This window comes from Dysidea avara, chromosome 5, assembly GCF_963678975.1.
Source record: "Dysidea avara chromosome 5, odDysAvar1.4, whole genome shotgun sequence".
Taxonomy (NCBI): Eukaryota; Metazoa; Porifera; class Demospongiae; order Dictyoceratida; family Dysideidae; genus Dysidea; species Dysidea avara.
This window is the reverse complement of record NC_089276.1, coordinates 41,766,286-41,793,900: the sequence shown is the minus strand read 5'-3', so window position 1 is coordinate 41,793,900 and position 27,615 is coordinate 41,766,286. Positions and strand designations below refer to the sequence as shown.

At 38.1% G+C, this 27,615-nt stretch overlaps 1 protein-coding gene across 2 annotated transcripts in view; it reads right to left on the bottom strand.

Moving 5' to 3' along the window:
* Positions 1 to 27,615, bottom strand: part of LOC136256348 (very low-density lipoprotein receptor-like) — a 129,849-nt gene that overhangs the window by 77,089 nt on the left and 25,145 nt on the right. Inside the window, exons 15-25 of one of the 2 annotated variants that reach the window (XM_066049282.1) lie at positions 24,793 to 24,987; positions 24,268 to 24,450; positions 22,452 to 22,637; positions 21,959 to 22,144; positions 21,467 to 21,652; positions 20,719 to 20,847; positions 18,242 to 18,280; positions 18,103 to 18,193; positions 16,588 to 16,651; positions 16,467 to 16,529; positions 14,231 to 14,325 (exon numbers count right to left, since the gene is read on the bottom strand). In XM_066049282.1, coding sequence (XP_065905354.1) covers positions 16,473 to 16,529; positions 16,588 to 16,651; positions 18,103 to 18,193; positions 18,242 to 18,280; positions 20,719 to 20,847; positions 21,467 to 21,652; positions 21,959 to 22,144; positions 22,452 to 22,637; positions 24,268 to 24,450; positions 24,793 to 24,987 — 1,316 coding nt within the window. In that variant the 3' untranslated portion in view covers positions 14,231 to 14,325; positions 16,467 to 16,472. The remainder of the gene's footprint in view (positions 1 to 14,230; positions 14,326 to 16,466; positions 16,530 to 16,587; positions 16,652 to 18,102; positions 18,194 to 18,241; positions 18,281 to 20,718; positions 20,848 to 21,466; positions 21,653 to 21,958; positions 22,145 to 22,451; positions 22,638 to 24,267; positions 24,451 to 24,792; positions 24,988 to 27,615) is intronic. The other variant, XM_066049283.1, reaches the window with a different exon arrangement.

Genomic DNA, 27,615 nt, shown 5'->3' with positions numbered 1-27,615 from the left:
GTGTCATACAAAGTGTAATGGTAAAATATAGGCTTTTTCTTGTATGTTATTCTGATGAATTCACATTTCTTAACATTAAATGTCATTTTCCATTTATTTGCCCATCTTTCCAAAATAGTTAGATCTTTCTGAAGTTGGTAACAGTCTTCTTTTGAATTAATACGGGTGTACAGAATGACATCATCTGCATATAATCTTACTGTCGATAGTATGTTTTTTGGTAAATCATTTATGAAGCATGAGAACAATAACGGAGCAAGAACGGTTCCTTGTGGAACTCCTGATGTCACTTGAATTACGTCACTTTGCTCACCATTAACTAATACCTGTTTTCGTCTTCCAGTAAGAAAATCTTTCAACCATTCCAAAGTGTTTCCCTGGATACCATAATGATGTAGTTTATGGTAGAGATGTTGGTGTGACACCTTATCGAAGGCCTTTAAGAAATCTAAAAGAATTGCATCAGTTTGTCCATTGTTGTTTAAGGATTCGGCAAAGTCATTGATAGTAAGTAGAAGTTGTGTCTCACAAGATCAACCATGGCGAAAGCCATGTTGCTCATCACACAAGATGTGTTGGGAAAGGTGGGAGAAAATGTGTGAATATATTATATGTTCTAGAATCTTGGAGCATATGCATGTTAATGATACGGGTCTATAGTTGCTGCAGAGGGTACGGTCTCCCTTTTTGAATACTGGGACAATATTTGCTTGCTTCCAATCAGGTAGGACTCTGGATTGGTGGGTGGATGCTTGAAATATAAGTGTCAAAATGGGAGCTATTTCAGTGCTACACAACTTCAGGAAATGAGCAGGAATTTTGTCAGGTCCAGGTGCTTTAGAGATATCTAACTCATTTAGTAAGTTGAGAACTCCGTTGGCATCTACAGAAATGGTGGCAATAGCAGGAAAAGGTAAGTCAGAGATAGTTGGAGGAGTTTCCGATGAATGCAGTGTAAAAACTGAGGTAAAATAATTGTTCAGTAGTTGTGCTTTAGTATGGTTGTCGTTATGTATGTTGTCATTATGTCTTAAGGAGGCAACACCAAAGTTGTCCTTCCATTGTCTTTTACTATAGGACCACAATCGCTTGGTTATTGCACCATTTTTATCAGTAAGGGATGATATGTATCTGTGATATGCTAAAGATGTTATAGTCTGTTGATAAAAACTCACTTGACAAGACTTCAGGTTTAAGCCAGGTTTCAGATATTGTAATAATGTCGGGATTGTGTTCATGTAGTAGGTTGTCAAAGGAGGCTTTTTTGGCCATGATGCTCTGAATATTTAAGGACAGTAATTTAAGAGAATTTTCAGTTGAATTTTGTGGTAGGGAATTATTTGTAACTGTATAAGTTGTTGAAGGGGGTGGGGTATTGTTATTATTAGTGTGGCAGGTAGCTATTGCTTCCTCCGCACTATCTTCCCGTTTTTTATCTGGAAAGTTTGGCCCCCTCTGTTGCGTTCTCTCAGTTCTGCTCTAAGTTGTTTGTAGCACTCTTGTTCTTTGGGGGTGAGATCTGGTGTTATAAAAATACTCTTGTAAACAGGTGATGCATCGGAGCTTCTCAACTTCATGCTATTTTTAAGGATAGTTGTCTTTTCAGTATCAGAGGATAGACTAATCTTCAGTAATCTGGGTTTTGCATCTTTCTTCCCTAAGCGGAAGGCTTTATTTATCACCACTTTAATACTGAACTGAGTTTGGCACATTTTGGTTACAAAGTCAACATCATGATTTTCTCTAGTCAGGCCGTCTTCTGATGAAGATTCTGGGACATTGTGGATCATTAAATTCAGACGTCTCTTTGCCTTTTCTTTTTCTTCATTAATAAATGTTGCTACTACTGACTTCTTGTATGTTGTTATTAGAAGCAGTAGAGGGCTTGTTGTTCGAAATACTAGAATTTTCACTGGTAGAGGTAGTTGGTGTGGGGTTGTGCAAAGGTGGTTTATTGGTAGGAGTGACATTCTTCTTTTCTAACTCTGATACTCGTAACAGCCAAAATTGCACTCGGCTTTGCCTCATGCAATTTTGACTGTTACTCGTACAATTATTCCCTAATTGCACTCAAATGTGTGTGATTGCCTACTAATCACATAGTGACTACCCTTCGTGGTTTGTAGTACGCATCTATCCAGTTCTACGTGGCCATTAACTTCTACCAGGTGATTGCATCATCTTTATTTGTATTACATCATTTGTTGTTGCACTTAAAAGGCTTCGTGTGTCAGCAATTCTGATTGGCTACTCAAAATATCTACATATGTTGCACTTAAAAGGCTTCTATTGTCAGCTTATTTGATTGGCTATTCATTATATCACTTTCTTGTTGCACTTAAAAGGCTTCAGTTATTCTGCTATTTTATTGGCTACTTTACAGTGCAATTACAGAAACAAGGCCATACGATTTGGGATTAATTGCACTCCTACTATTGAGACTAATGTATGGCAAACTAAATCACTATGTGAGCTATGCTAGCTATACTGAGGTGTATGTAGCTAGCTATACTGAGGTGTATGTAGCTATATAGCTATACTGAGATGTATGTAGCTAGTTATACTGAGGTGTATGTAGCTAGCTATACTGAGGTGTATGTAGCTAGTTATACTGAGGTGTATGTAGCTAGCTATACTGAGATGTATGTAGCTAGCTATACTGAGGTGTATGTAGCTATATAGCTATACTGAGATGTATGTAGCTAGTTATACTGAGATGTATGTAGCTAGTTATACTGAGATGTATGTAGCTAGTTATACTGAGATGTATGTAGCTAGTTATACTGAGATGTATGTAGCTAGCCATACTGAGATGTATGTAACTAGCCATACTGAGATGTATGTAGCTAGCTATACTGAGATGTATGTAGCTAGTTATACTGAGATGTATGTAGCTAGTTATACTGAGATGTATATAGCTAGTTATACTGAGATGTATGTAGCTAGTTATACTGAGGTGTATGTAGCTAGCTATACTGAGATGTATGTAGCTAGTTATACTGAGGTGTATGTAGCTAGCTATACTGAGATGTATGTAGCTAGTTATACTGAGATGTATGTAGCTAGCTATACTGAGATGTATATAGCTAGCCATACTGAAATGTATGTAGCTAGCTATACTGAGATGTACGTAGCTAGTTATACTGAGATGTATGTAGCTAGCTATACTGAGATGTATGTAGCTAGTTATACTGAGGTGTATGTAGCTAGCTATACTGAGATGTATGTAGCTAGTTATACTGAGATGTATGTAGCTAGCTATACTGAGATGTATATAGCTAGCCATACTGAAATGTATGTAGCTAGCTATACTGAGATGTACGTAGCTAGTTATACTGAGATGTATGTAGCTAGTTATACTGAGATGTATGTAGCTAGCTATACTGAGGTGTATGTAGCTAGTTATACTGAGGTGTATGTAGCTAGCTATACTGAGGTGTATGTAGCTAGCTATACTGAGATGTATATAGCTAGCTATACTGAGGTGTATGTAGCTAGCCATACTGAGATGTATGTAGCTAGCTATACTGAGGTGTATGTAGCTAGCTATACTGTAGCTAGCTATACTGAGATGTATGTTGCTAGCTATACTGAGGTGTATGTAGCTAGCTATACTGAGATGTATGCAGCTAGCTATACTGAGGTGTATGTAGCTAGCTATACTGAGATGTATGTAGCTAGCTATACTGAGGTGTATGTAGCTAGCTATACTGAGATGTATGTTGCTAGCTATACTGAAGTGTATGTAGCTAGCTATACTGAGATGTATATAGCTAGCTATACTGAGATGTATATAGCTAGCTATACTGAGATGTATGTAGCTAGCTATACTGAGATGTATGTAGCTAGCTATACTGAGATGTATATAGCTAGCTATACTGAGATGTATGTAGCTAGCTATACTGTACCTAGCTATACTGAGATGTATGTAGCTAGCTATACTGAGATGTATGTAGCTAGCTATACTGAGATGTATGTAGCTAGCTATACTGAGATGTATGTAGCTAGCTTTATGGTAAGGATCTAACTGTGAGCACACTACTGACACAGTATAATTATTACTCTCAGGACATCACATGCCAGCTTGTCTAAGGTTCTCATATCAAAACATGTTATTGAGAATTGTCAATCATATATAACTAGTTGTCAAAGTAAAACTATTATACACACCATCAAATTATAGCTACCTTTATAGTTCTTAGGAATGATGTATAGAAACAACTTCAAATCAACTTTATGTCAATTTTGTAGCCTTAATACCTGCCTTATGTAGCTTATCAGTCGAACGAACTGGTTGACCAAAAAATCTTGATGGCAGCATCATGTCTTGCCCTATGAAAACTACATGTTTTATCCTAAGTGCAAAAAACAGTCATTAGCAGCCATAATCTCTACAGCACACTACACAGTATAAGCTTTTGGCAATGCCACCCAAAGGAGACATTTATTATGGAAAAGTAAACCCCTGAAAAGCTATGTGTTACACAATTTGCTAAACTTGATATAATTTTATTTGTCAACACTTGCTGATAACGAGTCTGCCCACTCAAAGTACAGCGTTACATTGTGAAACACAAAAACAGTGTTGTTCCATGTACCTAAACATGTCATCTAGTGATAAGGCTCTATATCATCACTCAAATCACCACTCATCAAGGTCTCTGCATGATGAGCACTATCTGATCTCCATACATTAAAGTTTGTATATGGACATTATATATATGTAGTCATGAATGCTCATTGACCCTAAGGATGAATAAATTTCAAGAATTTTTGCCACTAAACACACTAAAGTGGAATGAGCTATTCACTTCAAACAAATTGTTATTAGGTCAACACCATGTTTTAACAGCTAAAACAATACCTCAGGGGAATAAATACAGAAATAGTAGCTTTTCACTGTAAAATGGCTGTAAAGGTCACCAAAGGTCAAATCTGCAATGGCACTATATCAAAAAACAAAATAATGTCATAAGGAGTGTAATTTGTTTGGAAAGTTTCATAATCAGTTGTATCACAAACTGCCCATTTTTTTCACTATCCCGCTCTATTGTGTGATTTACTTTACCATTGAGACCAATAATTTCATGGTTCTGGTTTAATTCCTAGAGCATCTCCTTTGGAAACTTACATGATCATGAACAAGTATATAGAATAATACAGTGGCCACATTTTGTTGCACTATAAAGTTATTCAAAAAGCAGCTGGGTAACATGTGTGTAGTTCTACCAGATCTTAACAAGGTATCAGTGGGCACAGCCCCCAGATTGTGTATTATATGAAACTTTACATAAACTATAGAGCTGATGGTTTAGTTGGTAAAAGGAATTATCCGTTTACCTTACTCCTAAAATATATTTTTGTCCACCTCTTGTTGATACTTAGAGTGAATAGCCTTTTATACCTTTTCATTAACTAAAAATTCAATATTATTTCTAGCTATATAGCACATGGCAAAACAAGTACTCCATCAGCCAGGTATAGAAGCCTTATCAATTAGTCATGAACCAACAGATGATCCTGAGTAGCTACCTATAAACTGCAGTACTATTAATAACCTTAAACTGAGCCTATACAATAATGTATATAGCAACAGTCAATTCCTGTAACTAAACTTAGTAAGCTTTGTTGATTGCCTATATAACTCACCCATACAGTGTGGCTAGTGTTACTCCTATTGTAGGGCTCACACAAAACGTATATATTGTACACAATTAGTTACCATAAAATTATACATGAGCTATAGCTAAAATTATTATGTAGCTATGATGTACAGCATTAACTACTACTCAGGTAGGAAAAGAGTTCTACACATTTGATTATTCCCAGAATGGCTGAGTTTACAATAGTTTCTGCTAATGTTGATCAAAATGCTAGTATATATACCTGATATGTGGGGACACATTCCAGTATGGATACATCAGCTAGTATATACCTGATATGTGGGGACACATTCCAGTATGGATACATCAGCTAGTATATACCTGATATGTGGGGACACATTCCAGTATGGATACATCAGCTAGTATATACCTGATATGTGGGGACACATTCCAGTATGGATACATCAGCTAGGCCAGTTATGATTTTGCAGGATAGCTATTGCTACACAATGATTAATTATTTTTAGAGTGAATTTGATGGCATATCACTGCCCACTGACACTACTGAGTCTGTTATGACATAATTATTGGACTGCTCTTCTTTTGGGCTGCAACCGCTGCATTCTAAAGTTAATGTTATTATTGCTGGTGTGAAGATACAGGCCTGCAGCTGGAGACCACAAAAATGCTGCATATACTTCATGAGTGGACTAACATAAGTGATATGCAGTGCACTTAACCTATAGCTACTGCTGACAGACTGAGTGTGTGTTTCTTCTACCACTAGTTGCAGATACAGTTAATGTGTTTTTTGCATTTTAGCTTGCTATAAGGTGATACATTGTGGTATTTAGTTTCTTGAACATGAGTAGTTCAGTGTCTGCTCCTACCTTACACCATACTGACCCATGCAGCCGGGTAGTGCTAAAAGCCGGAATGGAATGGAACGGAACGGGGCGCGCGCCAAGTCAATAAATCGTTTTTGCAGATTGTACACCGTTTCTTACCATTACATAGTGACTAGAATAGTGCTGAAGTTAGTTTTCTTCTACTTGTAGGCATGCTAGAAATCGCTTGCTCGAAGTTTCTATTTAATGCCCACTGCACGAAAGCGTTTTGTAAGACACAATCCAAAACCACGCCCACTTTTCGGACGCCATTTTGAATGGGGCCAATTTCAATAATCACTAACTGCACTGCATGAAATTCAGCGATGAAGAAAGCTCGAACTAAGTGGTATTGTCAAACAATAGTCCATGAAAGCTTTTAATGCTGCAAATTCTTTGTTCTGGCTAAAGGCAGGTGATTATCAGGTGATGAACAAGGCGCGAAGCGCTGACGACACTAATTCCCTTGTTTACCTGTACAAGGAGCGCCTGGATGGTCAGCCGCTACTACGGTTACTATCACAAATAATTTACCGCAATAATGGATATTAAAGTACTATCTATTTGCTTCGCAGTGCTTCCTGTGTGGGCCAACAAGGCAATTTGGGCTGTCGATGCTTCGCGCCTTGTTCAACCCTGATAACCACCTGCCCCTAACCAATTTACAACCTCGAAGACTTCCACGGCCAATTGTTCGACAATACCCCCCAGTTCGAGCTTTATTCATCATCGGATTTCAATGTAACGCAATCGTAATAATTGATACTGGCCCCATTCAAAATGGCGGAAAGCTGTTGCTATGACAATTACGTAGTTTTGGATTGTGTCTATTACATACGCTGAAAAACTATCATTTAACCTGCTACACTATTTTGTAAGCACTGTAAGCATATGATTCACAGCCACTAACATGCACCGTAGTTAACTCTCGTAAATTATTGCCCATGCTGGCAGATTTCAGAAAACCATCCTCGCTGTTACTAAAGAGTTGGACACGACTATAACATGAAAATACTACAGTAGTTTACCTTTTACAATAAAAAAAAAAAATAAAATAAAATAAAAAAGCGGGATCGGAGGAGGTTGCTATGTTTCATCCTCTGTGATTCTTCGTGTCGCTCGCCTTGTTTGGACTGGTCTTACTTTGTTTTGGTCTTCTAAGGTGTCTAAGAAATCCCGAGGACGCTACCTGGAGTCTACCCTGGGGCTAGTTGGCTGCCCATCGCCCTGACTTGGAGTTCACACGTTTACGCTGTGGTACCGTGGCCAAACTCATTTAACGGTACAAGTAAAGGTCAGACAATTCGTTCTGTTCGTTTTGTCTGTTCTCGTTTTGCTCCTACCAGAATACTGAAGAGCACGAGTTACCATGACAACCACTACTCCTCAGCCACGCTCCAAAAGGAAAAGGCCACTGCAGAGCTCACCTGGTGAAACCTCAATAATATGCCCAGTCTGTTTGGACTGCATAATAGACGCCACTGAAGATTCAGATGGTCAGGAAGCAATTTTCTGTGAAAGTATTTGTAACTCCTGGATCCACCGGCAATGTGCTGGATTATCTCAAGCTCTATTCAAAATACTAGAGGAAAGTGAAGAACCTTTTTACTGTCCCCATTGCCGCCTGATCACACAAGACAAACAGCTGCGGGAGTTGAAGACCATGGTGGAGGACCTATCTAAAGAAGTGGTCTCACTTAAAGCTTCAGTATCTGATCATCAACCAGTTCGATCTTCAACTTCTCAACAGCAACCTCAAAAGGAAATACAAATGGCTTCTAACAATGCTACCTCTACTACAAGCAAACAAACCCAACCACCTACTACCACCAATTTGACCAACAGACCCAGTGATGGAGACCGTAAGTTCAATGTGGTAATATATGGCATAGATGAATGTAGTAAGGGAACACCTAGGCGTGAGCGACTTGATCATGATTTAGATAAAGTTACCACCATAGTCACTGAAGCTGAAAGCAGTATAAACCCACTATCCATACGAGATCTTATAAGACTGGGTAAATATCGCGAGCAATCCAAGAAACCTCGGCCTATACTTATTAGATTTAACCGAGCTATTGACACATCATTATTATTATCCAAAGCCAGTAAGTTACCTAAAGATATAAGGGTCAAACCAGATATGTCTCATGAAGAAAGACATAACGAATCACTTCTCTTAAAAGAAAGATGGCACTTAATTCAAAAGGGAACAGATCGTAAAACCATCAAAATACGTAGCAATAAACTTTTTGTTCAGAATAAGTTGTTTGGAGAAGTCACTAATTCAATATTTGTTCCATCTCAATCGCCACAAGCTAGAGCTGATATGGATACCTCCAACAATTGACTACTTTCCCAATCACCAGATTGCACACACAGTGATCCTTCAACTATTTCTAATGATTATACAACCCTTGGCCTACATGTCTGTCTTTTGAATACCAGAAGTCTGGTACATAAACTATCAAAATTCCAAGGATTTGTCTATTCCTCTAGTTACAGTATTCTATGTATCACTGAAACTTGGTTATCTAGTGACATTTTTGATAATGAGATTCTTCCTAATTGTTATAGTATCTATCGTAATGACAGAGATTCTAGAGGTGGGGGTGTTCTCATAGCAATTAAAGATAACATTACTAGCAATAAATTGCCATCACCACCTGATGTAGAAGTTGTCACAGTTTTCATTTCCTCTCACAACCCATTTATCATTTGTGTAGTCTACATTCCACCAAACTCAAATGACACCTATCATGAATTACTATACAACTACCTTACAGACTTGATAAACAACAACACAAACCCAATAATTCTGTTAGGAGATTTCAATTTCCCTGATGTTGATTGGACCACCCTCAGTGGCTCTTCCTCGAGATCCAACAAATTCTGTGACCTGCTGTTTCAACTTAATCTCACCCAGACAGTAAATGAACCCACACATAACCTTGGAAACATACTTGACTTGATAATTACCAACAATGAAGATATCATCGATAATTTGAATGTTCACCCTCAACATTACAAACCTATACCAACTGACCATTTTGTCATTTCATTCACTATTATGTTTCCAATGGAACATATCAACTTTTCTAACACTTCACAAGTCATTTTTGATTACTCCAAAGCTAATTACCCTGGACTTATTAACTTTTTGTCACACATTGATTTCTCTATTTGTGAACACTTACCAGACATTGATTCCATATGGCATTTTATTAAGAACAGTATCATTAGAGGAATGCATATATTTGTGCCGAAATTCAAATTAAAGTCCTCACAATCTCCTAAATGGTTTACATCCAACATACGGCACCAGATTAAGTGTCTTCGCACTTTAAGAAAGAAGTACAAGTCTCGTCCTACTGAACACAATCTGCTCCGTATCAAAACAGCTGAAGAAACCCTACAGGCTAGCATCCAACAAGCTAAGGCCAACTTTGAAGCAAAACTGGTGAGCAATTTTGCTTTCAGCAATGACTCTAAAATATTCCAGTATGTGAGAAACCTTACCAAATCTGCTTCCATCCCTTCCACAATATTTTATGACAATACTTCTGCCTCTCAAGACCTTGACAAAGCTAATTTATTTAACAAATACTTCTACTCAGTGTTCTCTCGAAGTACTTATTCCCTTCCTAATTTTGAAAATATGCCCCGAGCAAGTGTGTCCCTCGACTCAATTTACATCTCTGAAGAAGACGTTTACGATGTATTATTATCTCTGGATCCTCACAAGGCAACTGGTATCGATGGAATCAGTCCAGCAATTCTAAAACACTGTACATCTGTTCTAGTCAAACCTCTACACTATTTGTTTTCATATGCTATCCACTACTACTCACTACCTTCTGAATGGCAAATTCACTGTATTACTCCTATCTTTAAATCTGGTGACAAAAACAGTGCCACCAACTACAGACCTATATCTCTGCTTTGTGTTGCATCAAAAGTACTTGAACGATTAATATACAACAAAGTTATAGCCTCCATTTCCAATGTCATCTCTATGTGTCAATTCGGATTTATGAAAGGCTGTTCAACTTTACAACAACTTCTCATATTTTTAAACAGTATTCATGAACACTGTAAAATTCAAACAGATGTAATATACTTAGACTTTGCAAAAGCATTTGACAGAGTTCCCCACAATGAATTACTTTTAAAACTCTGGAAAATCGGTATCACTGGTAATCTTTGGTGGTGGTTTAGATCTTACCTCAACAACAGACAGCAATGCGTTCGCCTTAATGGTACATATTCCACTTTCTTACCAGTCCTATCAGGTGTGCCTCAAGGGAGTATTCTAGGACCACTTTTATTTCTTATCTACATCAATGACTTATTTTTATCTGTCCGTTCCTCTAATGCTCTCTCCTTTGCAGACGACACAAAATGCTATAAACAAATTCTTGAACATCTAGACTCCATACAACTTCAACAAGACCTTGATTCAATGGCAAACTGGTCTAGAGATTGGAACCAATTTTTTAATACCAGCAAGTTTATACATCTATCATTTAATACAAAATTCCCTACATCCTACTTCATAGACGACACTATAATCAAAACTAGTAGTACTCACCGTGACCTCGGTGTCATTTTATCAACTGATTTATCTTGGAAAAATCATTATAACCATATATCAGCTAAAGCCTATAGAACCCTTGGACTACTGAGACGTACCTTCAGCCACTCAGTTGACATTCCAACCAAGAAAACTTTATATTTAGCATTAGTTCGATCACAATTACTTTACTGTTCTCCTTTATGGCACCCCTACCTTATTTGCGACATCTCTGCTTTAGAAAGAATCCAACGCCGGGCAACCAAATTTATTCTTAATGACTATGTAACCGATTACAAAACACGTCTTATCAAACTTAACATACTACCACTGATGTACACCTATGATCTTTATGACATACTCTTCTTCGTAAAATCAATCCAGCATCCATCTAATCATTTCAATATCAGTAACTATGTCAACTTTTGCCGCAATCCTACCAGATCCTCCACCAGTAACAAGCTTCAACACAATTTTACATCAACCAACAAACAAAGTAACTTCTACTTTAACAGATTACCAAGAACCTACAACAGTCTACCAGTACTTGACTTAAATCAACCTTTTCCCACCATTAAATCACAGTTACTCAAGATCTTCTGGCAGCATTTTATAAACAATTTTAACTCTGACAATCCCCACAGTATGCACTTTGTTTGCCCTTGTAGTACCTGCTCCAAGTCTCCTCGCCCACCAAACTTCAGCAGTAATTAATCTTTTTTTTTTTTTTTTTTCTTCTTCTTGCTCTCTCTTAAAATAAGTACTTAGCTATATAAGTAAGTTTATTATTAAATACACATGTAAGTTTTAAAATTATAGGATAGTTCAACTATATACCAAATGTAAATGTATGTAATAACCTTAGCCAGCTAACTTAATTTGATTGTAATTTTATACATTCAATTGTAATTGTAAGTTGTACGTATACTTTTTCTGGCTGTGGACACCAGTTGCCCACAGACCATTAATGCAGGCCTTGCCTGCATTAAAAAGCAGTTAAAATAAAATAAAATAAAAAATAACAATGATAAGGAAGCAATTCTACATCAAGATTAAATAGAATTTGATGGATTGGTAAGAGCACAACATGCCACGTGGCGGGCATTAAATAGAAACTTCGAGAGCGCGATTTCTAGCTTGCATACAAGTAGAAGGAAATGAACTCTAGCACAATTCTAGTCACTGTGTGGCAGTTGGAAACGATGCAAAATTCGTCTCAAACGATTTTTCTATTTGGCGCGCGCCCTAATTGGTTCCGTTCCGTTCCATTCCGGGTTTTACTCTTTTCACCACCTTTCATAACCCTTACGTAATATTAAGCTCAAAAGCATCCAGACTTCCTACTGTAGTTGTTGCTCTCTCTCTTCGACTTTAGGGCACGCATCTAGTAATTGCCGCGAGTAGTCGACTTTAGGGGATGCGTCCAGTAGTTGCCGCGAGTAGTAGACTTTAGGGGAAGCGTCCAGTAGTTGCCACGAGTAGTAGACTTTAGGGGAAGCGTCTAGTAGTGTTAGCGTTAGGGTTAGAGTTCAGCTTTGGTTTCTTCTTCACCTTTAGGGTTAGGTTCTTCTTACTATATGCAGCTTATTTCGTTAGTCACATTCCGTTCCGGCTTTTAGCACTACGCCATGCAGCCTGACTAATAGCTATAGCTTTTCCATACATGTGACTTGAAAAATCATCACACTTGGTAGAGACTTAAAACTATAGCAAGCCTCAAGTTGTTGCATATAACACAATAATCAATATTAGCTAGTACATTGAAGGCATGGGAAGTCATGCAGTATTATATCCCTTCATCTAGTATTGTGTAATCATTTTACATCACTCCACAAAGTCCACATTGCTTTATATCTCCTACATGCAATAAGCAGTCATGATATAATTTTCAGGACTAGTTCTAGCTACTGTCCAGTGACCAATTGAGTGCTGTGATCATAGAATAATTGCTTACAGAATTGTGATAGATTTTAGAGGTAAAAATTATTTGTTACCAAAAGTATGGCATATTTAATTTTTGGTGTTTTATTGGATTGCGTATTCAGCCACAAGCAGAAAAAAAATTGGAGCAGAAAAGAATATTCTATAATGATTTTATGACAGGAATAAGATTATTCTGGCATTGATGTTTGAAAGAGTAGGAATATAAATGTTATTGCTGTCTTTTATAAACTATATAGATTCTTATATGGACATTTATATTTTAGTTTTTGCTAAGAAGTTACTGACTGACGTGGTTTAGACAAAACACTTTCCATCCAGCTACAAAAAACATTTCATCACAGATGTATAGAGAAATAGCTGCTGGGTTAATTATTTGGAAACTCAAAGCCTGGTTATGTCAGATTGGGTATCTACAATAAAGCTGTCCGTCTGTCTGTCTATGTGCATTCTTTCTTCATTAGGTTGCTAAAGAATATTATACTGACAGCCATTAACACATTACATTTACATAATATACTCATCGTGTGGTAAGTACAAATTTTTGGTATTACAAATTGCTAGCCAGGCAATATGTTGAAGACTGGAGTGTTGACTCGGTGAATTAGACTGCAAATGTCAACACCTATTCCATTGAACTTATCCCATGATGGCTTTAAAACACTTTTTGCTGAGACATGACAGTGCTCCAATTGGCTTAGTGGTGAAGTCATGATCTTCATGATGTCCTGCACAGGTGGAAGTTCAAATCTACACAAGTTCAACCTTCCATGTATATGCTGTGTACACAGCTACTAAGGCTATTATGCTCCAAAAATTGAGCATTATGCTATTGAGCAGTACTCATGATCACCTATTATGCTTTTGAGAATTACCCATTAATTATTCCCAACATAATTGGCTAATAATGCCAGTTTATTGCAGTATCAGACCATTTGCTTCAAATAGTCTTGAATTCTTTAGCTGGTTGCTGTATTAGAGTATTTCATTCAATGTGACTGCTTTATTAGAGTAAATAATATTCAGTGACTGCTCTATTAGAGTATCTCGATTTTTTTTAACACAATTGTGCAATCTACAGATTTTCCTACTGTTAAAGCTTTATAATCACCTCAAAATGCTAGTGTAATTCCTGATTCCTATTATTCCCTAAATTATGCTGGCATAATCGCCACATCCCTACTACTACTAGTGAACTACAATTATACAATCATCATCATCATTATTATTATAATCATGTAATGGCCTATTATACTGTACATGTTATCATTATATTAATAGTCTCTTTATATTACAGTATGGCAGTGTGTTCATTGGTGACCTGTAGGGAAGAAATAACATCAATGATAAGATGGCTATTTTATAAGTTATAGTTATATCCCGGTACGAGGGTGATATCATTGTTATTACACGAGTCCGAGGTGGAACCGAGGACGAGTGTAATAACAATGATATCATCCGAGTATACGGGATATAACTGTTTTATATCCCAGTGCGCGGGAGTGCGCAGAAGTTTACGAATAGTAAATTAAGTTCTGGTTTGAGTTCCTGTCACTGTGCTCAAGATTTTGTCCGAATTGTGTGGAGATTCTACTTCGTAGCTACAAGAGAGACCTTACATACTGCCTACAAACTGTAGCGAAGGGCGGTGTTATGAAGCAGCGGTTCCAGGTACGATTCGCCTTTGTCAGAAATTGGTATGGTGATGTCGCGTGGTGTGCAAGAGAAAAATAAAGACCAACAAGTGGCTACCATAGTCCAAGATAGAACGATGAAACTAGAGGAAGTTAGTTCTTCACCATAGTGACTGTTGGGAGTGATTGCTGGAGCGAAAATCGTCACGGACTATTCTTGACATTTGTTAAACTAGCTATCACGGTATTGGTAATTTGTAGTGTTATTGTGTAAAGGATTAACAGTTTTCTTGTAAGATTTAGGTAGTTTTAAGTGCTGTATTGGTGTGTTTTGTATCAATATTTCCTTATTTGGCTCTTTGTTCCATTGGTAAACAATGCCATTCGCGGTTATTATGATGTCACGAAAGAGACTGAGTGGCTCCGTAACAGGGTGATAAGTTAGTTATCACTGGGTGATAACTAATATATCGTACAGTAGCAGCGCCGCTCTGTCTAGCTGTATGGTAGTTATAACCCAGCGCGGCGCTTTGATACTCCCACGCACTGGGGTTTAACATACAATATACAATGATTGTAGGTCCCATAAATCTGTAGTGTCATATATTACAATTATTGTACAAATAACAGGAGGCTGGTATTGCCAACTCAGAGGTACCCAGTTTTAAAAAAAATTAAAATAGAGCAGTATATCAACTCTGTAACTTTGTAAACATGTGACTGACTGAGCAAAAACCAGCTGTTATTGCAATATTTGATTTTGGTAAGTCAGGGGTGGATCCAGGGGGGTTCAAAGGATTCCATGGAACCCCCCTTAGAAAGAGGCTCTCTTACTCGAGATACTCTAATAGAGCAGTCACAGTAGTCTTCAGAGGAGCAGTGTAGCAAGCTCTGTATCTGGTTATAAAGAAATATAGTTGGTGAGGGTATCTATGGTGAGGGGCAGCTATTGTCAGCAGGTGATGACCTTTTTTTTTTGGTCTTTGACTTACAGCTAGGCTGAAGTTGCAATTCCAGAGTGGAACCCCCCCTTTTAAAAAGTCTGGATCCGCCCCTGTAAATATTAATATACATGCCGCATAAAAGCTTACACAAGTTCTAATCACTTTAGTACGCAGGCTCAAACCAGTAAAACTTATACACCATCTGATTTGCCTTTTCATGGAGAGTAAGAAAATGTTTGTTTTGTGTCAAACAACAAAGACATGTCATTTAATTTATGAAATAGAGTATACGGTCGTCATCCTTTGAAATAGCCTTCTTCTTTGCGTACATGGGCCAGTACAGGGTAAGCACTATACCTTGGGTTAGGGTTAGTTGATGGATTTCTCAGTTTATGGTGAACAATTGAGATTCATAACTTGCTTAAGCCATGAGTTATGATCAATTAATTAAGCACTTGTAATTTATTTGCTGTATTGCTGCTGTATAAATTGAAATTCTTGTTGTTCCAACTGTCTAGTGCTATAACTTCAAGACTGTTCATTACAAAAGGCTGAAACTCTGGCTGTCCACTCCTTTGTTACTATAGATAACAGAGAAACAATAAAATGGAATTCGAGGAATGTGTAAAAATGACTGGTTTTTGCTCAGCCAGTTATTTTCCATCCACAACATTAAGTACAACTGCATATGATTAATATTTATCATCACGTATGCTGATTGTGTACTGTAGATGAGACGTGTTTGATCAAGACTTGACCTATGCAGCTGGTTTCAATCCCAGAGTCTTGAAATTTGGCAAACACAACAACACAAGCTAAGTGTGGTGGAAATAGTTACTGATTATCACTAGCTATGCTATCAGTTCTTTAAATACTTTACTCACTTCATTTCATTCTCCCGGTAATGAATTACTCATCGGTTCTTCTGCATCAGGTAGTATTACATTCTGAATAGAGCACACCATGCCATATATTAACATATCACATTATAATGCTAGTCAGTACCTGATCATCAACAGAGTACACAGGACTATCAAATGATTTGCTCCTTATCAATCTCCTCTGCAACCTGATGGGAGGAAGGATATAACATGTCATTTGGATTACAATAATCTGTTATACGTCTGTGTGTAACATTCAAACCTCTTAAAATAGGACACTGTACGACCGAGGGCATAGACAGGGGTTCAGGTACCCCCCCCCCCCCCCATTGTAATGACACCAGCAATCACACCATTGATTGTCACTGGTAGGTGGCTTATACACACTAGTGAGGTGGCTTATACACACTAGTGCAGTCCTGTACTACTCTTAATATAAGTGGTGGAATCATCAACAAGTGTTGTTTTTATGGGTGTATCACATGATCACTTGGAATGACAAAGAACAGACGCAAGGTTAGTTACAAGGTAACAGCCACAATAAACGTTTAGTGAATATGTTATACATGTGTCAGGTTAGCATAAACTGTACTATATAGAGCTGGGAGATAATTTAGATAAAAAGATTATCTAGATATCTAAATCACCTATCGTAAATAAGATAATAAATAGTAAATCTCTGTAATCTATTGCAAATCAACCACAGTCAGATGGAAAACTTGTGGAAAGGTGTCAAACTAGTTGGGGGAAGTGATAAAATTTCAGACTTAACAACCACTACTTGCCAAAAACTGTGGTCCTATGATGTCACATATTATCGAGGTAATATCAATTATTAAGATAAAATGATTGTCACTTATCGAGATAATAGGTTATGCCATTATCGCACAGCCCTAGTATTATCGTTGACTGTTTATTGCCATGAGGTGAGCATGTAGCACAAGACATCTGGAGTTGCTTCATTGATTGTTGACTGTCAACAAGAGGACTGTAACAATGCTTATATTAAGAAGAAAGTCCAAGGGATTCTGGTGCATAGGAAGCCCATGTACTTGAAGATAATCAGTATGTTAACTGGAAGTGAAGCTCTTATTACGTAGTTTTTATAAGCAACAGAAATAGCAAATGTTTAGTTAGATGCACACACAACTCATTTTAATAATATAGTGGAACCTCAGATATCCGGACACCACTTATCTGGATTCTCAGTTAACCAAACTACACAATGACTGCTTTATTAGAGTAGTGACTGTTCTATTAGGGTGGTTAAACATAACTGATATTTTAAATTTTTTTCTTTATGCTATTTTAATGTTATTTATATACAGTTTCAGAGATACGGATTTTTCAGACTATGGACCACCCCTGGTCCCAAGGGGTTCGGATAACTGAGTGTACTGCCTAAGGGTGAGTTTTGTCTATACATTGTTTTCATCTATAACCGCTCAAGGGGAAGCACCACAGATCTTCCCCATTTCCAGATCCAAACTCTTCAATAGAGAATCCTAGCTATGCCTTGAGGACACAAGCTTTTCATGTATAATAAACCAGATGTTTTTTCTGAGGTGTAATGAATGCTCGGGATCATTTGGTCAAATCTTTACTCATACACAAAACATCTCACATAATATCACTTTACCTCAGTTTATAATAGAACAATACTCCAGTAACAATAACAATGGCAACTATGATGATGACCACTATGACAACTGACACTCCTATGGCTGCGCCTGTAACAATAATGTAAAACCACTGAACATGTTACCATGGTTACTGACCATTCCCTCCATTGCTATCACCCCTGCTCTCTTGACCAGCTGTAAACAATATCATGTGATAGTAATAACACCATGTGATGGTCATGTGATTGGAACATTAACATTATTTGTACATATGAATAGCAACCAGCTTGTTTTGATTATTTCGCTTCAGCAATTCTTTAACTTTTAGTCTATTACTTAGTCAGAAGTATTGTGTTTTGCTTAACATAGCATATGTCAAAAACCCTACCATGTTCACTATGTCTATTGGTCACTGTTCTATTAGACTAAATGTTGTTGGTCCCTTTTGTGGTGGATTTTGGAGGTGTCTACATTACTTAGACCCTTTTCATGTTTATTACGTGCACCTGCACTATGTTTTTATTGCCACCTGAAAATTAATTTTAAACCCATAACTGTTGTTACTTAATGATACGTTTCTCTGTTACAAGCAGCTGTCAACAATGTTAAGGTACAACAACTACATACAGGGTCTAAATAAGTTAGACTTCAGACCACAGGGGTCTAAGTAATTTAGTAACCCTCAGGCGCCTTCGTTTCGCTCAGGCGCCACAACAGTCTGGTTACTAAATTACTTAGACCCCTAGTCTACCTATCATACAGTACTGTATATTAGGGATCATGCAGTTTTGGGCTTTCTTGCCCAAAAATGTCACCCTATAACCAGCCTCAAATTTCCTTCATAACAGCTTGGCAGTATTGGTTAGGCATAGCCAAGCCCAAAAATGCCTTCAGAGCAACCCCCAAACCCTTCCAACAAGTTCTACGGAATTTTAAAATTTTCCATTTAACAGAATTTTATTCTGACTAACTAACTGACTGACTGACTGACTGACTGACTGACTGACTGACTGACTGACTGACTGACTGACTGACTAACTAATTAACTAACTAACTAACTAACTGATGTCTTCAGCCAAGCATAACTCGACAATGGATAAGGCTACAGGCTTGGCTTTTTCACTGTTTGACGTCGCTTTGTCCCACGATGTGCCTTTTCGCCAACCGCACGCAGTACAATGCACGTATCATGGACTAACCTTTGTCCTCCTTTGTGTTCCAGTTCTTTATGCTGACAACACAAAGTGTCGATTTGCGATATCACAATATGGCTTCCCTCTGGCTGTGTCATGCTTTTTGCCCGCATTTTCCGTAGCGACTGGATTCATTGCAGAGAAGTTTCTTGTACTGTTCTTCATTTGTAATGCTGAGTAATGAGCGAAGCATAGCTATAAATGAAGCGTAGTGGCCAACTCACTTTTCAGTGCGTAATTGATTATTGGGGTGAACGTCTAGACGCAAAATTATTTTATGGAATGCCTGGTGCCATTCTTTCTTTTAATGTGGTACACATGGATTCAGTAGTCATAATTGTGTTATCAAAAAAGTAAACAAACAAGTAGAAGGAAAAATTAGGAATTTTAAGCTGGATTAGGGATCAAAGAACAAAAAAAAAACAGGGAAACAAGGGAACAGCTAAGAAGTTGTGAAACAAGAGAGGTTGCCTATACCTGCAGATATACTAGTGGACATCTAATCCCTAATTCAGTCATGGTTATAGACTGAAGAGTAGGGATTAGATGTCCACTAGTGTATCTGCAGGTATAGGCAACCTCTCTTGTTTCACAACTTTTTAGCTGTTCCCTTGTTTCCCTGTTTTTTTGTTCTTTGATCCCTAATCCAGCTTAAAATTCCTAATTTTTCCTTCTACTTATTACTTAGTGACTGCTCTATGAGAGTATCTTGATCACCAACGACATTTCTTCGTAACATTCTGAAGAAGGCACTAAATCAGACATATCTTGGATTGTGCATTTCACTTGAGTTTGTCCTATTATGTCAAAACTTTTCTCCTCACTTATTTCTTCCCGTTATTCCAAAAAAACATATTCCAGCAAAATTGACGGGTCCCTAATCTTGTACACTAGTACACCATTAGCTAATATAGGGAGTGCTCCATATTAGGAGTGAGGTTGATAGTAGCCTGTTATGTTTTATGGCAGTGCTCAAACAACAATTCTATCATGTCCATGTGTGGTGACTGCTTTATTAGAGTGTTACATTAGAATACACGATTTAATGTATTAAAGTGTCGTCTTATTTCTACAAGGCACTGGTAGCTAAGTACATTGTTCTGATAATTACAATAGTTCTAAGCTCAATGTTCTGTGGGTGACTGTTTACTTGAGGGAGAAACTTTGTAACTTGTTCCCATTGGCTCAAGACCAAACAGGGTAAATGCATTCATTGGCTGATTAACTCTTGCTGATACTGTCTTCCCTGGTGGAGAAATGTTTGCATGACTATCAAAAAATCTTGAAAGTCAACTCTCGTAAATATGCTCAATACTTTAGCTGGTCTAAAAATTAATGTTGAAAATTATACAATGTAATTAGCACCATCTTATAAACACCATAGTACAATAACACCTTATAAGGTATAAACAGCATATGAACTAGCTAATAATAACTCACTAGGTGTGGGACAAGATTGTGGTAGCTCATCAGATCCATCAGAACAATCACTAACTCCATCACACAGTTTGACAAGGTCAACACATTGATGAGATGAGGTACAAGTGAACATTTGATCACAAGATGAATCTATTTGAGTAGAGTAGGTGAAAAGGTGTGTATAGCAAGATGAGTGTACAGTAAGATACAGTGGAGTAACATCCATGTCATGTAATGTTGATATAGTGACAGGATGTAGTCTACACTCTTATATATAGCTCATAATATCCTCTACACAGCAACTATACAGTGGAACTATACAGTGGAACTATACAGTGGAACTTCAGTTATCTGAACCTCTTGGGATCAGGGGTGGTCCATAAGTCTAAAAAGTCTGTATCTCTGAAACTGTGTATAAAACCCTAAAATAGCATAAAGAAAAAAAATTTTTAAAAGAATACCTGTTGTCAACTACCCTAATAGAACAGTCACTACTCTAATAGAGCAGTCATTTCCGTATTTCGGTTAACCGAGAATCTGGATAAGTGGAATCCAGATAACTGAGGTTCCAGTGTACTCCACTACTACACAGTATGTTAGTGTACTCCACTACTACACAGTATGTTAGTGTACTCCACTACTACACAGTATGTTAGTGTACTCCACTACTACACAGTATGCTAGTGTACTCCACTACTACACAGTATGTTAGTGTATATGAGTCAATACACTCATTACCCTCCACACACATATTGCCCAAGTAACTCACCCTCTTCAACGCAAGTTGGTAGTGATGGTGTCCAAGTGGAGCCTGGTCCACACATCACCTGACTGGTACCCTTCAGGTGATATCCAACATTACAAGTGATTGTTACATTATCTCTCAGGACATAGTCTAGTTTGGTCAGCAGCGTAGTGTTGTATTGTAGTCCCTGAGGTCGTGGACATGGTATACCTGTGGATTAGTATTGTAACTGTAATAATCTGTAGTATGTTGAAGTAATGATAATAGTTGATAACCACACCCCACATTAACAACAACAAGTGATTTCATTCTGTCAGTGCAAATTGTATACACCACCGAACCTTTATTAGAATAGGTGACTGTTCTATTAGAGTATTTCAAGGGGGCCAGAAGTCACAGCTTGGGGCCATAGAAAAGTGTATAAGTCTCTAGCTATATAATTATTATAATACACTTCACAATACTCCTCCTAGAATAGGGTACTATAGTGGCCTATTCCTCCCTATTACTAGTTACCTGTTAGTACACAAGTTGGTAGTGATGGTGTCCAAGTGGAGCCTGGTCCACACATCACCTGACTGGTACCCTTCAGGTGATATCCAACATTACAAGTGATTGTTACATTATCCCTCAGGACATAGTCTAGTTTGGTCAGCAGCGTAGTGTTGTATTGTAGTCCCTGAGGTCGTGGACATGGTACACCTGTGGATTAGTATTGTAACTGTAATAATCTGTAGTATGTTTGAAGTAATGATAATAGTTGATAACCACACCCCACATTAACAACAACAAGTGATTTCATTCTGTCAGTGCAAATTGTATACACCACCGAACCTTTATTAGAATAGGTGACTGTTCTATTAGAGTATTTCAAGGGGGTCAGAAGTCACAGCTTGGGGCCATAGAAAAGTGTATAAGTCTCTAGCTATATAATTATTATAATACACTTCACAATACTCCTCCTAGAATAGTGTACTATAGTGGCCTATTCCTCCCTATTACGAGTTACCTGTTAGTGCACAATTTGGTAGTTGTGGTTTCCATGACGAGTCATTAGTACAGATCACGTTATTCACACCATCCACTTCATACCCCTCATTACACAATATTGTGAGGTTATGTCCCTCCTTGTAGTCTGGTCTAGTGTGCTGTGTCAGGTTGTAATTGTCACCCTCAGGGACTGGACAGGTGGGCACTACATGGAGAGCCACAAATATGTATATAGTAAACAGGTATAGTGTGTGGCCCAACAAGCTGGTGTGTCACTTTTGATTTCACATTGTTTTTCATCCCGGCATTTAGGGGGCCGCACCCTATTTTCACAGTTTGGCTGTTTTTATATAAATATATGCTACTTGTACTTGTACAGTATAACTTGTATAGTACAGTAGTATATTGGTGTTGAACAACACAGTAACAATATCATGGTGTTGACAATGAAATGTTACAATGTGTGGTGATTACTGACTGTTATATTAGAGTGTTCTATTACACAACTATCTCCTTGACGTAATGTCAATAATAGAATCATAGCACTGTAACTACTAAAGCAAGAAAAAGCTGTTGTTGTGTTAATCATTAGTATAATATTGATAATGTGAGTAACATTACTTCACCAATACTAGTATTGTATCATTAATATTCCACCTGTGTTATGATGACACCAAGGTGTGGTAGTATATAGTGTAAGTACATTACATCACACACTACACTACATAACACACTACACTAGACACACACACAGACACACAAGACACACAGAAACACACACACTACACACACAAACTACACACACACTACACACACAAACTACACTACACGACACACACACACACACACACACACACACACACACTACACACACACTACACACACACTACACACACACATACTACACACATACTACACACACATACTACACACACACACACACTACACTACACTACACACACACTACACACACACTACACACACACTACACACTCTCACACACACACACTACACTACACTACACACACACTACACACACACATACTACACACACACTACACACACACACACACACACACACACTACACACACACACACACACACACTACACTACACACACACACTACTACACTACACTACACACACTACACTACACTACACACACACACTACACTACATAACACCATAGATATATGACTCTTAATAGGGATTGGAATGGCATGACGCTCCCAGTATACTACTTGTACAATTGATGTCACTGGTTAGATACGGGGCGTGTTTCGCTTGTTACCGCTTTGAAGAGCATGAAAAGACTAACATTTCTCTTTACTGTAGACTATCAGTGTAGGTTTAGTAGAATATGAAAGTTCTCTAAGGTTGAGCAATACAAGTTGCTTTGGTGGAAGTTAATGACTGGCCTTTCCCACAGAAGAAACTCACCATATCATGTTGTTTCAGTATCACTTCTACACCAAGGTACGTTTCTGTTCCTGTAGCAGCTGTGTACACCTTCTGGTATCGACGATACGTGGCTTTTTTGAACCCCTTTGGTCACTAGAATTGAACAGTATGGTTTGTAAGCCACTCCTCTAGTTTAATCTAATGCCAAAGCTGTGGAACAAAGCTAGTAGGATGGTAGCACACTTCGCTCTTAGGTTCTAAATCACTCTCACAAAACCTTTTAAACTGACAATTAAATTAGTATACGATACAAATTACGGAAACTACCCGTAACATTCGAAACAAGCTTATTTCTGGCACGTGACGCCGTTTCCAATCCCTATTAGGAGTCGTATATCTATGATAACACACTACACTACCGGTACACCATTCACCTATTCTGGTACAATGAGGGATCTGAGGTGTCCATTGTGACGTGTTAGAACAAGTGAGAACATCTTGTCCTATCAACTTGTACCCTTCCCGACACTTCACCGTCAAATTGTCACCAACAAAGTATTCCATGACATCATCACTTATATTGTAGTTAGGGAAATTGGGGATGACACATCTGATCCCTACAAGTAATCACAACAGTAACAGTATTAGGTGTGGTGGTTGACTGTACATTAAACTTCTCTACATCCTTACAAACTGCTTTACTGTAGTTTGTGGACAAGCTCATGTGATCCAAAGTAATTGATATCATTTGCTTAGCCAAAAAACCTGAAATCATTTGCTTATTGTATTCAAACATTTGACATGAGTTTAATAGTTTTTGTGGAAAGGAAGAAAATACTTCACCTGTACTTTATCACTACTACTACTACTACTACTACTGTAATACAGTATATAGTAACTCAGCTAGCTACTCAGCTGGCTACACAGAAGAGGTACAACTTCATTTACTTTTAACTCACTTGGCTTCATACAATGAGGTAGTTGAGACTTCCATGTTCCTTGTCTGGAACAAGTCACTGTAGCATTACCAACCAACACATATCCCTCAACACAAGTAATAGTGACATTCCTTCCACTAAGGTAAACATCTTGTTGTAAGTTAGTAACATTGTAGTGAGGTTGTACTGGCCTCTGACACTCTATACCTGTAGTAACTATAGTAACCATAGTAACAATGTGGTCCTCTAGATCTAGCGACTGCTGTATTAGAGTAGTTAAGAGTTGGATATGTAACACACCGATCAACTACATCACACAGGAGCTATGAATACACAGAATATAGACCTACCGAACTAAATACATGACACATTTAACCTCGTAAAAAAGGACATCCTCTCTATAAATGATATACAGCTAGTGTCATATAATGAGCTAATGATGTAATATGTGGTGCACTATATAGAGCTTGTTGTATATAAATTCAACTTTTTAATGAAAATACTCAGTCACCCGTAAAGCAAGCAAATAAGGCGAATCTACGAGACAGAAAGTGGCGCAGTGAGTAGGGTCTAACGATGTCAGGACCGATTCGCAAGCTCTTGGGGCCGACTAGGGCTCGCTTACAAGGCTACATAAAGAACGCGAGAGTCATTTTCATGACGCCTATCAACGACAAGGACTTGGAGAAGGAAGAAACGGAGATAGAAGACTTGGTTCATCGAATGGACACGAATACGGCTTTGTTGGAGAGATGTAATGACGAGTGGAGAGCGCTACTAAAGGAACTCAAGGGTGACTCCAAAGCAGCGGTCGAAACAGAGGAGAAAGAATACCTCTGGGCAGCGGAAGGTGACGACGGGTTTGTTGAATTGCTGCTTGATTCAAGAGAGACGAGTGCTCGCCTGCAGGCTCGCCTGAAGAAAGTGTTGAGACTGCAAGAAAGGGCAGAACGGCGACCTTTACCGAAGGAACCTTTGGTTGAGGAACAACAGCCACCTAATCTACCGATGAAGCTGCCAAAACTCACTCTACCGACCTTTGATGGTAACGTTTTACGCTGGCAAGAATTCTGGGATGTATTTAGTACATCTGTTCATCAACAAACAGCCATTTCTAATGTCACTAAGTTTAGTTATTTAAAGGGTTCAGTCAGAGGGGCAGCGGCTTCAGTTATTTATGGGATATCAGTAACAAATGATAATTATCCTGTTGTTATAGAATTGTTAAAGGAAAGGTTTGGTAAAAGGGAACATATTGTGGAAGCTCTATATTCTCAGCTGCAGCACCTGGTGACTGCTTCAAATCGATTTAATGAAGTTAAGAACACTCATGAGGCCATAGAGAAAATAATTCGACAGCTCGAGTCCCAAGGGGAAGACGTTGGTCACCAGCGGAGTGTTGTACAGCAGATATTGTCAAAGTTTCCCATGGATGTCATAGTGAAACTTGAAGAATCTAAGGAAATAAATGAGGTTTGGACTGTTGCTTCCTTACGAAAATCTTTAAAGAAATATGTGTCTATTCATTCCAATGCTCAACGCTATGAAGCTATGTCTAAACCACCCAATTTTAAAGGTCATAGAAATTTTGGTAGTTTTAAACCTGTACCAGTATCACCTGTAGAGGGCAACTTGTCAGCTGAAGCCCTAGTTGTAAACAGTAAACAGGGTCATTCAAAGGGTGTGAGAAACAACTATCAAAAGGGTGAGCCATCAAGACCATGTGTGTTTTGTAGGGGAAGTCATTTTAGTGACAGCTGTGACAGGTATGTTACAGTTAATAATAGAAAGAGTCAGTTGGTAAGTGAGGGAAGATGTTTTATATGCTTGAGGGTAGGTCACACTTACAAGCAGTGCCCTAGTGCACAGTCAAGATCTTGTTATCATTGTAAAAGGATTGGCCATCACCACCGCAGTATATGTCCTAAACAGTTTAAGGTCTCTTACGACAGTGATAATCAGATGACAGAGAGCTCTGGTTTAGGGACTAATCAGTCGTTTACTAATTTGTCAACTAGCCTAGCTACTAGTGAAACAGAAGGTGACTCTCTGGTGTCAACAAGTAATAATGTGAGCCTGTCCCATACATTACTAACAACTGGTGAAAAGGTATTGTTGCAGACAGCTAGGGTAACTATTTGTGGTAGTGATGGCTGTAAGGTTTCAGCATACTTACTGTTGGATAGTGCCAGCCAACGAATGTTTATGACAGAACAGCTTGCTAGAAAATTGAAATTGCCATCATTACGAAATGAATCATTATTAGTGTCAACCTTTGGTGGGACAAGGCCTCAAAATTTGAATACACGTGTGGTCTGCTTTACTATTCTTGCTAAGGATAATCCACCTATTGTTTTGAATGCTAATGTACTTCCTCAGATAACTGGAGCAATTCAGCGTGGGCCATTGTTACAGAGTGATCTGGACTTCCTTCATACCATTGCTCCTGAAAGGTTGGCTGACGGTATCCCAGAGAGAAGAAATACATTTACAATAGACCTTTTAATTGGGTCCGACTATTTCTGGGATATAGTAGGAAAGGATAGAGTGGTGTTACCTTCAGGATTGTTGTTGTTGTCTTCTAGGCTGGGTTATATAATTACAGGAAGGTATCACGATCATACTGAACATGATAAACAGATAGTGTCTTCATGTGCAATTGCTACTGTTACAGATGACCGTTGTTTGAGTGACCTTTGGACTCTGGACCAAATAGGGATTACTGAATCATTTGATGTGAAGGATGATGACAAGGCTCTAGAACAATTTAATAGTACTGTTTGCTACAAGGAAGGGCGTTATTTTGTTACGTGGCCTTGGAAGCCTAATTCTATCTTACCTGAA